Consider the following 13,424-nt stretch of genomic DNA (forward strand, 5'->3'; position numbering starts at 1 on the left):
CCAATCTGGGCGTTCCCGGCAAACGACCTGGCTGCTGTGTGTGCGTGCGTGCGTGCGTGCGTGCGTGCGTGCGTGCGTGCGTGCGTGCGGAAGCCTGTGCTGTGCTGTGCTGCGAAAGAGTGGTGTGCGGTGGGTGGTGTGTGGTGGGTGGTGTGTGGTGTGCGGTGCTGTGTTTGTGTGTGTGTGCAGTGCGGTGCTGGGCTGCAACAGGCACAGAGAGGGACCAGAGGGACCAGAGGGACTGGCTATGGCTATGGCTGTGGGTAGTCACCCTGTGCGGGCAGACAGACTCTTTTCTTTTTTTCTTTCTTCTTTTTCTTTCTGCCTCACTATATTTTTTATACACCATCCTTCACCGTCGCGTCTGGTGTTGACGACGGCCTGCCATCAACAGTCGACGGCGGCCGTTGCAACACACTCTCCACTCTCCACTCTCCACTCTCCAAAGTGAGGTGCCGTGAATCCTCTCTCTTGCACGTGTTGGACTTGGACGCACGCGGCCACCCAACCTCAGCCCTCAGATCATCACCATTGCAGCGGCTGTCGAATCAAGCTCCAGCTCCAGCTCCCCTCCCCTCCCCCCGTCCTGCAAACTCTCGCCGGCCTGGGTGCCAAGCCGCCCGCGGCCTAGCTCGAGGCTTGTCTGCGAATGAGGCTGACAGCTACCGATTCTCCTCCTCCCTCCTCCTCCAATGGTCCCTCGCCCACTGCCTGTGCTCTGCTCTGCGCTGCTCTGCTCTGCTCGGCTCCGCTCCGTAGCATACAGTACAACCCTGGAACACACTGTACAATTTCCGTCGACGTTACATGGGCTCGACATGACTTGGACGGCTGGTCCTCATCAAGTCACGTCGGCCGGAGCAACCTCCTCGCCCACAGCCACTGGGCTGATGGCGTCCTTTGTCGTGCGCCTCACGTCCCGGGGACAGCTCCGCCGTCTCCCACTCCACCTCCGGTCCCAGGAATGCGCCCTCTGATTGCGATCTGCCGCAAATGCAAATGCAAATGCCCCCCTCCTCTGTTTGCTCGCAGCCACCCACCGCCCACGTTCCTTTGCGACTGCAACCTCTCCATCATGATTCTGCCTCGACCTCGAGTCATTGCTGCAGCCAACATCCCTTGGCCCGTTTGCATGATCCCGTCAGTTTCGCTCTGCGGGCCCGGCCGCTTGCAATGCACCCTGTCCATGACTTTACCTTGCCGGCTGCTTGTCTTGCTTGACCTGGCCGCACCAGTGCGCTCCGTACCAAACGTCGGCACATCCAAGAGGGGAGCCGGAAGCAGACCGCCCAACGACGTCACTGGTCGCGTCCGCTTCCCGATGAGGTGGCGTTTGACGAACCTCGACTGGGGCGCGGCCATGGCCAAATTTGGAAGCTGGCCACATGTGCGCTCTTTAATTCCTGATCGCATTGGTCGTTGGCGAAATGGGAGGGCTGGAGAGCGGAATTGCGAGTGCCACGGCCTCTTGAATCCAAATCATTGCTGCCAGATGCTTGTGCGTGGAAAGTGAGAACCAAATCTCGCTCGCAACCTCTTCGTCACCTCTCAGCTCCCTGTCGCAAATCCGATCCTTGTGGCGGCCCCCCGCGAAGGCATTTTGCTCACCCTGTGGCTGACAGGGCAAAATCGAAGAGCCCATGGGCCAGGCCTCGCTCTCCCCTGACTCGGCGAGGCGTTCTTGGTGACGGGAATCAATTCATGGCCGCAGCAGCCAAAGATGAGGGCGTCAGCTTAGCCCAGCTCAGCTTGCCTTGATTGGTCGGCAAGACGCGCGCGTTGTAGCCATGTTTGGTCCTCATTCCCTCCGCGGAGCCATTCTTGGTCGAGCAAGCGACCCATGGTTAGACCCGGCTCTCGAACTCGAGTGTTCACCGTGTGGGGCTGGCTATGTGCTCTGGCGAGGCTCAAGGATCTTGTCGACAGGGCTTGCTTGAGGAGGGCAGAGGCCAAGAGGCTGACACAGGTACCGCACGAACGCACGCACGCACGCACTCTTCACGTCCAGGTCGTCGTTGTCGTCGTCGTCTTCTGCTCTCGTCCCGCCTCTCGCCTCATCCTTGGCTTCGGGCTTACGGATACGGCTCTTTGATTCGGTCTTCGAAACAGAACATGTCTGGCCTTTTTTGCGCAGGCAGAGAAGGGGGAGCGATAAACAACGCAGAAACGCCATGTACGCCAAGTCGGTCGAGGTTTGCGCAATGATCGTCACATCACGTCTGTGCTGGAGAGTCGATGCCGTGTCTTTGACGTGAGGGCTTGATATCGAATTAAAGCTCATGACTAAGGCTCGCCGTGTGGTGCGGTCGCGGATCCCTCCTGGTCGTCGGTCAGTTTAGCCCGCCCGTGGCTGCTCGCTTCTCTGCAACTTCCCAGCACCCTCGCACCCTATCTTGACGACGCTCCAAACTGCCCACGACTCCTGCTCGTCTTCCATCTCTCTACTCCTACGGGCCTTGTTTTGATCGCCAAGCCTTCCCCCAGGGTCTCCCGTCTCCCACACGACCGACCTTTGCCACTCGACCTGCCCAGCGTCGTCACCGCTCGTCGGACCCCAACAGGGACCTTCCCGTCAGCGGCACGTCTTCGACAATGGCCACTCAGCTGCCCAGACAACTGGCCGGCCAATGGCATGCACCTTGGCTAGTGAGGCTTCACGTGGGCAGTTCTTGCAGCACACTCTACAGCAATGAGACCTGTCGTCTGCCTGCAATTGATGGTTGATGCCTGAACACCTGGGACAGGAGGGTAGCAACAGGCGGGGGCTCGCAGCTCCTATGACGCAGCGACGGCATTGCCAGCTGCGTGCACATGCGAGGAGAACGAAAGAGAAAAAAACAAAAATTAAAGAATCGCATCCTTACTCAACAGCGCAAAGTTGGATCCTGATGCTGAGTGGCTGAGCAGAGGGCAGCCAAACAGCGTGTGCAACCCAAGGCCGCCGTCTCCCAGGATGCTCTCTTCAGGCCATCCGAAAGGAGCCTCCCGGCGGTCTCGTTGCCGGTCTCCGTTCGCTGTCGACATCGACGCAGGCGCATGCACGCTGCAACCCGTCTGCATCAATCCTCGACCACGTCCTACCGCCCCCCTCAAGCGAGAGCACCGTGTCGAGAGAATCAGAGTATGCGCGCCGCCTTGCATCAGTCTGGGCCCTCTTCTGTTGCTCCGCTATCCGATTGATGACCCTCTTTCCGCCGCGTCCCTGCCAATCCTTCTACCCCAGTCCCGAACATGAACTGTACCATGTACATCTTGCTGCTCCCTCTCTGATTCAGATCGGATCCTTGGGCCTACACGCAGTTAGTCCAAGTCGTGTCCCTGCACACGCCTCCTCCTCCTACTCCTCCTCCTCCTCCTCCTCCTTCTTGCCCCCCGGAAAGCCTCGCTGCTCCAATGGGACGCGCCCGCCAACAACCCCTATCCCAGCAATTTTCAATAGCACTGCCTGCCTCCAATATCATGATGCCGATCAGGTAATGCCGCCCCGTTCCCCGATCCTTTAATCGACAAGCAACCTCCTCGTAAATCTCGGCCTGCTACTGGCGCTGGTGGTTCCGCTCGTTGCAGAGAGGCAGTAGTCGCACGCAACGTTCCGCCGCTAGAGCATTCGTTAGGCCCATCCATCTCCAGGTTCAGATGCACATCACCACCCTCATCCCATTGTTGTCATCAGACAACAGCAAAAGGGCGCACAACACGTGTGCCGTTGCAGGACGAACGGACGCGCGGTTTCTTCGGCACACATAACAATGTTCCAAAAACAGCAATACGAGCTATTGCGCGCGATGCTCCTTGCCAGTGGCAGTTAGTCTTTTTTTCTCTTCTCTTTGGCGCCGCTTGTCGTCTTTTTATGGAGAGAGGGGGAAAGAGGAGCAGCAATGAGGAAGGAAATCAATGTCGCTGCACACACCACGGCCGCCTGCCCGCCCCCGCAAAGGCAAGGCCACAAAGACAAGAAGGGATGCGCATCCGTTGCATCATGGATGTGCAGCGCTGCGCTGGGACCCCCTGCGTTTGGCAGGCGAGGGCCCGCCTACCCTTCCGCCTCGCTACTCGTCGCTACCACTCGACTTGCCTACCTGACCCGTGTGGTTGGTCAAGGTCTCGCTCACGTCGTCTCGTCTCGTCTCGTCGGTCTGGTCCCTTGTCATTCGACATTGTCGCCGTTGTCGCTGGTCGAGATTATTATCATCATCCCTCAGAATGGCCAGCCAGCCAACCAGCAACGCGGAACGAGGCGGTGCCCTGGATCTCTTCCTCGCACTCTCATTCAGTCGCTGTTGTTGCTGGGTATTGCTTCCCTTGTTCAGGGTGTGCTTGCGTGCCCTGGCTTGCCCTGCCCTGCCCTTCTCTTTGCCTGGGCGCTGGACGACGCTAGTAGCGAGCTACCCATCTACCTTGCCTTGCCTTGCCCTTTTCCCTTTTCTGCCCACCACCACAACCACCTGCCTGCTTGCCTCTTGCCTGCGAGCGAGCCTACTGCCTACTACTGCTCCAACTAATGCGCTGCACGGACGTTGATCCACGCCAGCTACCCTACATGCAGCTAGTGAGGTGGGCTAAACTCACACACCAAGCATGTGCAGTATTGGCTTGCTGCGATATCGAAACGACAACAGCAGCAACGTCTGAGCCTTGCCTTGTCTGTGATTGTTGTTGTTGTCATTGTTGTTGTCATGAATGACGTTGTTGAGACTTCGAGGCTGTGTCGTCGCCATGGTGTGATGATGATGGTGATGAGCGCAGGCGGCTGGGGCGCATGCACGCACGCATGCACGAGCTCACACTCCTCGCTCGCTCGCTCTGCACGCATGTAGGTAGCTTTCTTGATGGGACACGAGAGCTCGAGCTCGAGTTCTCTCTCTGATATTTTCCTGTTTGCCGTACGATGCCGCGTTCTTCCTCGTTCTCCTTCCTCTCCCATCTTCTAGAGGGTCCTTCAAACCATGGCTGGCCATGGCAAACGCAACAATCTGGGAGGGAGGGTCTTGTTGGCCCAGTGTTCCGTCTTCCCAACAAAAAAAGAGTTGCAAAACTGGCGAGTGGGGGATGGGAGGGGTCTTCTGCGAACCAAGATTCCAAGTCATCCATAATCTCATCCGTATCCAATTTTGGTCTGCCCAGCAAAGAGAGTGGGAATGGGAGTCGTCTTCAAACCAAGATCCGCAACATAAGTTTAGTGAACCCCAATCCAAAGTTTTCATCTGTTTTTTAAAAGGGTCTGGTCCATTGGTCCATTTTTTTCAATACTCCATTCCCCATTTTCCTTCCCTATAACGCCATATCTACCGCCGGGTCGGTGGGTTCGTCTCCAAATCAAGAATTGCAAGATCAGCTTAATGAATCCGAATCCAATGTTCGTCTGCATTTGAGGGTCATGATCCATTGTTCACTTTTTCCAATCTTCAATCCCCCCCTTTCCCCTTCTCACGACACTCAGAATCCATGTATGGCCCTCGATATTGAATACACCGCCCAGAATAGCACTCTGCTTCCCCCTTGTGCTGTCAATAATAAATACACCCACCGTCTTTCTTGAGCCACAGCAAGCGATGGTTCCAATGACCAGAAAAAAGGAGACGAAAGCAAGAATGACTCTCAATCAATAGCTCAGAACCACGAACATGAAGACGAGAGAGTCACTCCCCTTCGAGCGGTGATTCTTCTCTTGCATTCGAATCGCTTCGATGCTTGATAATTTACTTGCGGCTCCGCGTTTGTGGACTCCTGCGTTCCCTTCCTTCTTCAGGGGATGCGTTTCGCTTTGCGAGTAAACAAAGTGGATGTATCGCAAAGCTGGCGAGACTCGGGATGGATTCCAGAACAGCAGGCTTCTGTGACGGAGATGGCTCTTCTTTTATGAACACGCCCTTCCCGTTGATGGCTGATGTATTTCTTTCCCACCGCGCGAGGACAGTCGTGCGTGCTTCTGTCACTTCCTGCTGGCCGTTGCGGCTCAGACATCCTCCACTCACCTCTGCGACTTGCTCTGCTATGACTGACTCGCCCCTCGCCCCTCTCCTGTTCAAATTTCAGCCAAAATGCGCAAGGGGGCAGAAATTCGTTGTGACGCCACTCTCCGTCTTCTCGAGAGCAGCAAAGCAAACAGTCGGAGTGGCTGAAATTCTTGAGTCCCCAACGCGCGTCAGAGGAACAGCCAAAAGCCGCGTCCCTCGCCGTTGACGGCATTATCTGCCGCTGCTTCAAACCATGAAGAGATCTTACTCCCTCGAACTTTCACTGCCGCCCTGTACCGTAGTCACAATTGTTCAAAATGTCTCGTTTTGCCATGAGCCTCTATTCCGTCTCGAGGCGACAGCTTGACTGATTTCTTGCCCTGCGGCGACTTCGTCTCAGAGATTGGCTGGCTCTGACACGGGACTGCGGTGGATGCACACGTTGATGATAACATCGTGTCTGGCGATCCTCGCCCCTTCAAGTTCTTCGCAGTGTGGCCGGGAGGGGAGGAGGGAGTTGATGGTTGAATGTGGGTCATATCAAAGAAATCCTTTTGGCCGAAATACGTAATGAAAGCGCCCTAGCCTGGAGGTGTTAAGCAAACTTGTATGGATGTGGGAATTTAACGGAATAAGAGAGAGTGATGCTGAAGATTGAAAGTCGCATATTGAACTTGACTTTTGAACCCACCGACCGCAAAAGGAAAGAGAAGGTTTCTTGTTTGAACGTAGCAAGCCAAACTATCGTTTGCATCATGTCATTTGTGGGAGAAGCGTTCAATGTTGGAGTTCTGGCATTTTCTCTTTCGACGCCACGTTTGGATGTCCCCACAGTGAATATACTCCCCGTTGACCAAGATGTTCGATAGTGGGCCTCAGTATTCCCCTTTTCGTTAACCCTCAAGCCAACAAGGTGTCGCTTTCTGAACCCCCTACTACTGAATGGTTGCGAGCACAGGGGGCGGTATTGACTGGTTGTATGAGGCAAGTCCCCGTGTCCATTCGTCTACACACTTGAGACTGATCGAAACCGTGCGGGAAGTCTCCGTGGGGAAGCTGATGAACGATGAACCCGTTCGCTGATTCGCCACACAATTTGCCCATCCCATCTTGCTGGCTGTTGGGTATGTGAGGCGGACTTGGCTGAATCAAGCATACTGAGGCCGACGGAGCAACCTGTATTCAGTAGCGAGAGTCCATGTCCTCAATGTCAGCCTCCTCTTCTGATTCCTCCTCTTGCTCCACATTGCCAACGCCGTGGTCTGGTTTTGTAAGCTTTTTCAGCTGTCCTGCGTCGCTGATGACAACATCCTCCGAAAATCCCAAGTTCTTCTTTTGATCGGCGGTCAATTCGACCATGGTGGGCGCATACTCGCCAGTCTCGTCATCTTCGTCGTAGCCACCAACGTCCATCTCGACCTGCTCACCGTCTTCGAGTTCCAGAATACCCCGCCGTACAAAAGAATCGTCAAGCTGCCATCCGTACTCGGATTTGAGAAACTCTTCCAAGTCGTCTAGTTCGTCCAGCACGTCGGCCTTTTGCGCGCCCTGTAGCTCGTCAAGGCCCTTTCTGAACCTTCTCAGTAGACTCTTCAGCAGGCTTGCGCCGTCCTCGCTCAAGTCGAACAGCCCTCCTTCGGCATCTTGGGTTCTCTTGAGCTGTAGTCGCAGCAATTGCAAAAGTTTGATGTAGAGCCCGGGTCTCTCCACCACTGCTCTTTTGCAGGTAAACAGCAGCTCCAGTATTCTTCTCCATTGCTCCAGGCAAGAATTGTTGTTCAGCGTCAGCACCATCAGAAAGGTAAATTGCATCTCTCCAAGAATTTCGTCCTCCTCTTGACGAGCGCAATGGTGCCCGACCAGCTCGCCCAAGGCCCACGATCGATCCCTCGCCGCTTCGGTGCGTTCCCTCCCCGTCGCACCCTCGCGCCACGTTTGCTTCAAATCGACCGGCAAGAAATGCAGCTCGCGGTCAGGCTGGAAGGCGCTCTGCTCCTCGGACAAGCCGGGAATGTCGTCCATGTCGCGCGCGGCCGAGCTGGCAGATGTCAGGGCCCAGTGGTCGGGTGTGGCGTCATCGCCGAGGATGCGGAAGAGCATGTCGGCGGATATGCAGTCGGTCAGGTTGCGCCAGTCGCCCTCGCGGTCCTCCTGCTCCTCGCCGTCTTTGGACGCGCTCTGCCGGTACGGCGTCAGGCCTTCGCGCCACACGGCGCCGAGGTTGGCGCGCCATCGCAGCGTCTCGGCCTCGTCTGTCTCTGCGACGAGCTCTTCGGCCGCTGTGTCCCATTTTTTGATGAATACTTGCGGCGGCGCGCCTGGCGTATTATCCACCCGGAACCATGCTCCATGGCGCAGGGAGAGCGAAGATGTGCTGCTGGTGAAGACGAAATGCCAGCCGCTCGGCAGCTCTTTGACGCCCTTGAAGCGGTCTGTGGTGGTGAAGGAGAGGAGATTGATGCCGCCGAGAGCACCGGGTGGGAGGTTGAGGAGCAGCACGCAGGCTTTGTTGGTATCCATGGTTGGCCTGTATCTTTACGGACTTTGCGCTTCTCGACGATACATTTCCGTTCAAGTTCGAGGTGGTTTAGTTTTGAGGGAAATTGATGTCATGGGTCGTCGCGACGCGCAGCAAAGGGTCCGCGCCAGATCCCAGTCGCGCTACCAACTCTGGTGACCAATCACACCTCTCACCAAGACATTCAAGATTTCATAACAGGACAAAGACACAGAATCACATTGTCGCGGCGATATATAGGCACCATTCTCATTACGAGCTGCAATAGACTTCCGGAGAAGCTGTTCCATCACATTCTATCTGGGCTGCCGTTATTCGGGTATGCTGGCCAGTACACGCCTGAAAAGACCGGAATCAAAACAGGGAGACCAGCCAGAGGATGAGGACCAGGCAGTTAAAGCCGTTCCTCGCGTATTCGTTACCAATCCCATATACCTCGAGCGCACACCCAAAGCCACCAGCACCAATCTAGAGACGGCGACCACGGCGACCACCCTTTCTGCGGGTAGAGTCGGAGGGCGTAGGGGTAACGTCCTCGATGCGGCCGATCTTCATGCCGGAACGGGCGAGCGCACGGAGGGCAGACTGAGCACCGGGACCGGGGGTCTTGGTGCCGTTACCTGTGGACGTTGTGAGAATCCCGACTTTTGTTCGTTTTCAGCGCCAAAACATACCACCGGTGGCCCTGATCTTGACGTGGAGGGCGGTGATTCCGAGCTCCTTGCAGCGGGTGGCGACGTCCTGGGCAGCCAACATGGCGGCGTAGGGGGAGGACTCGTCACGGTCGGCCTTGACCTTCATGCCACCAGTGACACGGGCGATGGTCTCGCGGCCAGACAGATCAGTCACATGGACGAAGGTGTCGTTGAACGAGGCGAAGATGCGGGCAACGCCGACTTTGGGCGGCGTTAGCGAAGGTCGGTCGGTTCAGAGGTGGCTGTTCGACAACTTACAGACGAGCTCGCCCTCGCGCTGCGTGCTGTTAGCTTCAAATCTTGGCCGAAAAGTCGCGAGTCCACACTTACGGCATTGGGGCCGAGGGAGATGTTCTCCTGGGGGGCACGCTGGACCTGCTTCTTAGGGGCCATGGTGGACGAATGTGATCGAGGTTGACGGGATGGTCTGTCGCGAATGGAGAGCGGAGGTCGGGTGGCAGAAAAATGGGTGGTTTTGCTGTGCGGTCTGCCAAGAGTTCTCCCGAGGTGACGCCGCCCTCGCTTAGATTTTTCCGACGACTACTTCAACCTTTCTTCGCGCCGTCCGTTTCTCTTCTCCATCTCCTTCACACCTTCAATCCGCCAACATGGACGCCACCGAGAAGACGGTCGGCATCATTGGCATGGGCGACATGGGCGCCATGTACGCCAAGAAGCTCAGCGACGCTGGATGGAGGTAGGTGGCCTTTCTACGCTGTAGTTGGGTCACGCGCGCGTACGAGGTAAGCAACTCCAACTTTTCCCTTTCCCTCACCACCCGACAATGATGACCGTGAGTGCATTTGGCTCGAGTATGACCCTCTGTTCCGAAGTGCCATTCTGGATACTGAGGAGCGGGGGGTCGTCGATGATGTAAAAACCACGCTACCTTATTTCTTTTTGTCTGAAAAGTCGTCTCACCGCACACTTCAAGTCTCGTTCTCTTTGGAACCAGAAGCTGACTTGACCAGACCTTGTAGATTCTCCTCGTACTCGCCGTGACTCGCTCACATGCAATGACCTCTGCTCAATGGCATCTCTGACGTCTCACTCGCCAGAATCAATGCCTGCGATGCCCCGCACAAGTTTGACAAACTCAAGGAAGCCTATGCTGGAAATGTAGGACGCGCGTGCCCACGTCCAGCAGAGCGGCTAGCTGAGGCTATGATAGAATAATATACACATTTATCCCGACGGTCATCTCGTCTCCAGATGTAGTGATTTCATCATCTACAGCGTGCCGGCCGAACACATCGGCTCGATTGTCGCCAAATATGGGCAGTGTATGCAAGTGGGACGCCCGCAAACGTGACGGCCGTCGACTGATGCGGATACTGTCCAGCAACCAAGCTCGGTGCCGTCGTGGGTGGACAGACGTCGTGCAAGGCCCCAGAAGTCGCTGCGTTCGAGAAACACCTGCCCCCCGACGTCGACATCGTGCCCATCCATTCGCTCCACGGTCCTGGTGTTGATCCCAAAGGTCAGCCTCTGGTGCTTATCAGGCATCGTGCCAGCGATGCGTCGTTCAACCTCGTCGAGCGCGTCTTGTCATGTCTGCAGTCCAAGAAGGTCTACCTCACGGCCGCCGAGCACGACCGCATCACGGCAGACACGCAGGCCGTGACGCACGCTGCCTTTCTCTCCATGGGCGCCGCCTGGGCCGCCAACAGGCAGTTCCCGTGGGAGAACCCGCGCTACATTGGCGGCATCGAGAATGTCAAGATCAACGTGACGCTGCGCATCTACGCCAACAAGTGGCACGTGTACGCCGGACTGGCCATCCTGAACCCATACGCGCAGCAGCAGATTGCGCAGTACGCCAAGTCGGTGACGGAGCTGTTCAAGCTGATGCTGGGCGGCCACAAGCAGGAGCTCTCGGAGCGCATCAAGAAGGCCCGCGCCGCCGTCTTCCGGACCAGGCAGTCTGACGCCGACCTGCTGCTCAAGGACCAGGTCCTGGATCGCTTCAGCCTGGGCGAGCTGCCGCCCGAGCGCGTCAGGAACAACCACCTGAGCCTGCTGGCCATGGTCGACAGCTGGTGGAAGCTGGGAATCAATCCCTACGACCACATGATTTGCTCGACGCCGGTACGTGTGTGCTCCATGTCGAGCGACATTCAAACTAACAAGCGATCTACTATCAGCTCTTTCGCCTGTGGCTCGGCGCCACCGAGTACCTCTACCGTCGCCCGGACCTGCTCGACGAGTGCATCGAGACGGCCATCACGGACAACACGTTCCGCGCAGACGACCTCGAGTTTACCTTCGCCGCGAGGGTACGCCATCAACACCTCCCCGCCCCCTACTCTCCACGGCTCATCAGCGCACAATGCTAACAAAGACACAAGGACTGGAGCGAGCGCGTCAGCCTGGGCAACATGGAGGCCTACCGCGAGAAGTTCGAGACGATCCAGTCTTACTTCGAGCCGCGGTTCCCCGAGGCCAAGCGCGTCGGCAACGAGATGATCAAGACCATCCTGGCCAAGACGAAGAGCTCGTGAGGTGGAGGATTGTCAAGTTGAGATGGTGGTGGGTGGGAAGTCACTTCTTTCTCTTTACCGCAGCGAGGAATTCTGAGCGACGTCAGTGGTGCCTGGCGGGTCGAGTGTGAATATCCCTGGCTCTCCGATAGCTCTTCGCGTAATATTGCAGTCAACTTCGCGGAGCAATGGATACAGGACACAGTCGCCGGTTCGATTGTTGGAACACATGAAAGCAATTGCGTCCCTCCCTCCTACTCAAAACCCGCGGGCACTTTGGACGTATCAAGCCGCTCGAAACAATCGCTCTCTGAATCCTTGTCGACGGCTGGAATATCCCCTTGACCATTGCTCACAGACCCTCCATTCCTCGCGGCGATCCCCCATTCCCACGCGACACAGTCGGACGGACAACGATGACGACCTGGAAAAGAGCGATGGTGTGGTTTTTTTCGACCATTTGCAGCATGACAATTCACGCACGCACATTTTGAGACAGTCATGCCATTCGTCATGCGCCCGCATTCAATCCACTGTCCATCTTTGCCCTGCGCTTCCTTGGCTTTATCACGCATTCCCGGTTAGTCTTTCCGCAGACACGGACGGACAATTGAATGAGTTGACATTGTGACTGGAGCCTTGAGGCAACATGGCAGTAGCAGCAGCAGCTGCAGAAAACAGAAATGGGGAACCACGGGAAGATACTGTGTCCTACAAAAATATTCATATAACCAGCGGGCGCCTACCGAATCATCCAATTCCATTACCCTAACTAGCGAATCAATCCATCTGCTTGTTCCGGGGTATACATATTGCCGTTACCAACCATCATCCAACCCTCTCGACAAATCACCAGGAAGAAGAAACGAGGGAAGAGAGGACCCGGGGGAAAAAACGTCAAAGCTGGAGAGTGCCAAAATCGGTCTGTCCCAGAGTCGACCGGCGGCCAACTTCACTTAGTCGGACAAAGAGTGACCGGGCAGCCAATCTGAACCATCTCGTTCTCTCAACGTGACGTGTTTTTCCCTTGACGGGTAGATGTTCTTTTCTTTAGAGCCACTTTGGCCGGCTAGCGTATCAGCCCAATCCGCATCGCCTGTGAGGACGAAGACCAAGGAGAAGGTGAAGAAAGGCGTGTCTCGTAACGGCATTGATTCATCATCCGTCCGCTCATCCGTGTCCGTAACACAGCCGTAGCCGCGTTTTCAATCAACGGAGCCAACCCGAATACTGTGAGAAGACTTCCACCCACACCACGTACGCCCGGACAAGGAGACTACTAGATGGAGAGAAGAGGAGAGAGGACTGTAAACCGAGAGGGAAGCTAGTAGGTAGGTAGGGAGATTTGTAGGTAGGTAGGTAGGTAATAGGGGTAGTAATAGAAGCAACACACACCGGAACGAAGAAAAAAAAAGAGACGAGGAAAAATCATTAGCTCCCGCACCCTGACACAATCCGCGCGCGCGCACCCATTTCCCGCAACCCAGTAGTACCCAGAACCGGAACCAGAACCTCCAACCCTCGAACCCTAGAACCCACAGTCCCGACGCACCGCCTGCACCACATCAAATGTAGGTAACGACAAGAAAAACTCCTCCCGAAGCAAAAGCCAAAAAAACAACAACAAAAAAAATCGTTCGTTTCCCCCGTCCGCCCGTGTGCGCACCTAACCAGCTCCAGTTTGTCCTGCAACCCCAGCAACCCGAACCCAGTTTCATTTCGTGTGTGTTTTGCCAGCCTTTCCTTTTCCCTTTTCCCTGGAAAAAGAAACAAA

General features: G+C 56.1%; 5 protein-coding genes across 5 annotated transcripts; 3 read left to right on the forward strand and 2 right to left on the reverse strand.

The window, feature by feature from the left end:
* Nucleotides 1-499: 499 nt before the first annotated feature.
* On the forward strand, nt 500-1,700 carry J3D65DRAFT_28784 (uncharacterized protein). Its single transcript, XM_066795130.1, has one exon. The coding sequence runs from the start codon at nt 650-652 to the stop codon at nt 1,511-1,513; it is 864 nt and encodes a 287-aa protein (XP_066659877.1). The 5' UTR covers nt 500-649; the 3' UTR covers nt 1,514-1,700.
* Nucleotides 1,701-3,878: 2,178 nt separating this feature from the next.
* Nucleotides 3,879-4,502, forward strand: J3D65DRAFT_599278 (uncharacterized protein; the record flags this gene model as incomplete). Its single annotated transcript, XM_066797887.1, has 1 exon — nt 3,879-4,502. The coding sequence occupies one exon, from the start codon at nt 3,879-3,881 to the stop codon at nt 4,500-4,502; it is 624 nt and encodes a 207-aa protein (XP_066659878.1).
* A 2,637-nt stretch (nt 4,503-7,139) lies between these two features.
* On the reverse strand, nt 7,140-8,477 carry J3D65DRAFT_545908 (A1 cistron-splicing factor; the record flags this gene model as incomplete). Its single annotated transcript, XM_066796791.1, has 2 exons — nt 7,140-7,196; nt 7,266-8,477. 2 exons carry the CDS (start codon nt 8,475-8,477, stop codon nt 7,140-7,142), a joined length of 1,269 nt encoding a protein of 422 aa, XP_066659879.1.
* Nucleotides 8,478-8,617: 140 nt separating this feature from the next.
* On the reverse strand, nt 8,618-9,650 carry J3D65DRAFT_610239 (40S ribosomal protein uS11). Its single transcript, XM_066798784.1, has 4 exons — nt 9,501-9,650; nt 9,429-9,447; nt 9,150-9,371; nt 8,618-9,095 (listed from the first exon to the last, which is right to left on the reverse strand). The coding sequence occupies exons 1-4, from the start codon at nt 9,561-9,563 to the stop codon at nt 8,944-8,946; spliced, it is 456 nt and encodes a 151-aa protein (XP_066659880.1). The 5' UTR covers nt 9,564-9,650; the 3' UTR covers nt 8,618-8,943.
* A 128-nt stretch (nt 9,651-9,778) lies between these two features.
* On the forward strand, nt 9,779-11,671 carry J3D65DRAFT_643635 (prephenate dehydrogenase; the record flags this gene model as incomplete). Its single annotated transcript, XM_066802097.1, has 6 exons — nt 9,779-9,867; nt 10,229-10,289; nt 10,342-10,453; nt 10,513-11,258; nt 11,315-11,446; nt 11,519-11,671. The coding sequence occupies 6 exons, from the start codon at nt 9,779-9,781 to the stop codon at nt 11,669-11,671; spliced, it is 1,293 nt and encodes a 430-aa protein (XP_066659881.1).
* Nucleotides 11,672-13,424: the final 1,753 nt, after the last annotated feature.

Source organism: Phyllosticta citribraziliensis (assembly GCF_038025025.1).
Source record: "Phyllosticta citribraziliensis strain CPC 17464 chromosome Unknown J3D65scaffold_1, whole genome shotgun sequence".
NCBI classification, from domain to species: domain Eukaryota; kingdom Fungi; phylum Ascomycota; class Dothideomycetes; order Botryosphaeriales; family Phyllostictaceae; genus Phyllosticta; species Phyllosticta citribraziliensis.

What these genes read in the sequence shown, in the direction of transcription:
- J3D65DRAFT_28784 (XM_066795130.1), top strand. Translation starts at nt 650, where the DNA reads ATGAGGCTGACAGCTACCGATTCTCCTCCTCCCTCCTCCTCCAATGGT.
- J3D65DRAFT_610239 (XM_066798784.1), bottom strand. Translation starts at nt 9,563, where the DNA reads ATGGCCCCTAAGAAGCAGGTCCAGCGTGCCCCCCAGGAGAACATCTCC. An exon ending in CAAGATCAGGGCCACCGGTG is followed by an intron (nt 9,096 to 9,149) that starts GTATGTTTTGGC and finishes CAACGTCCACAG; the next exon opens with GTAACGGCACCAAGACCCCC.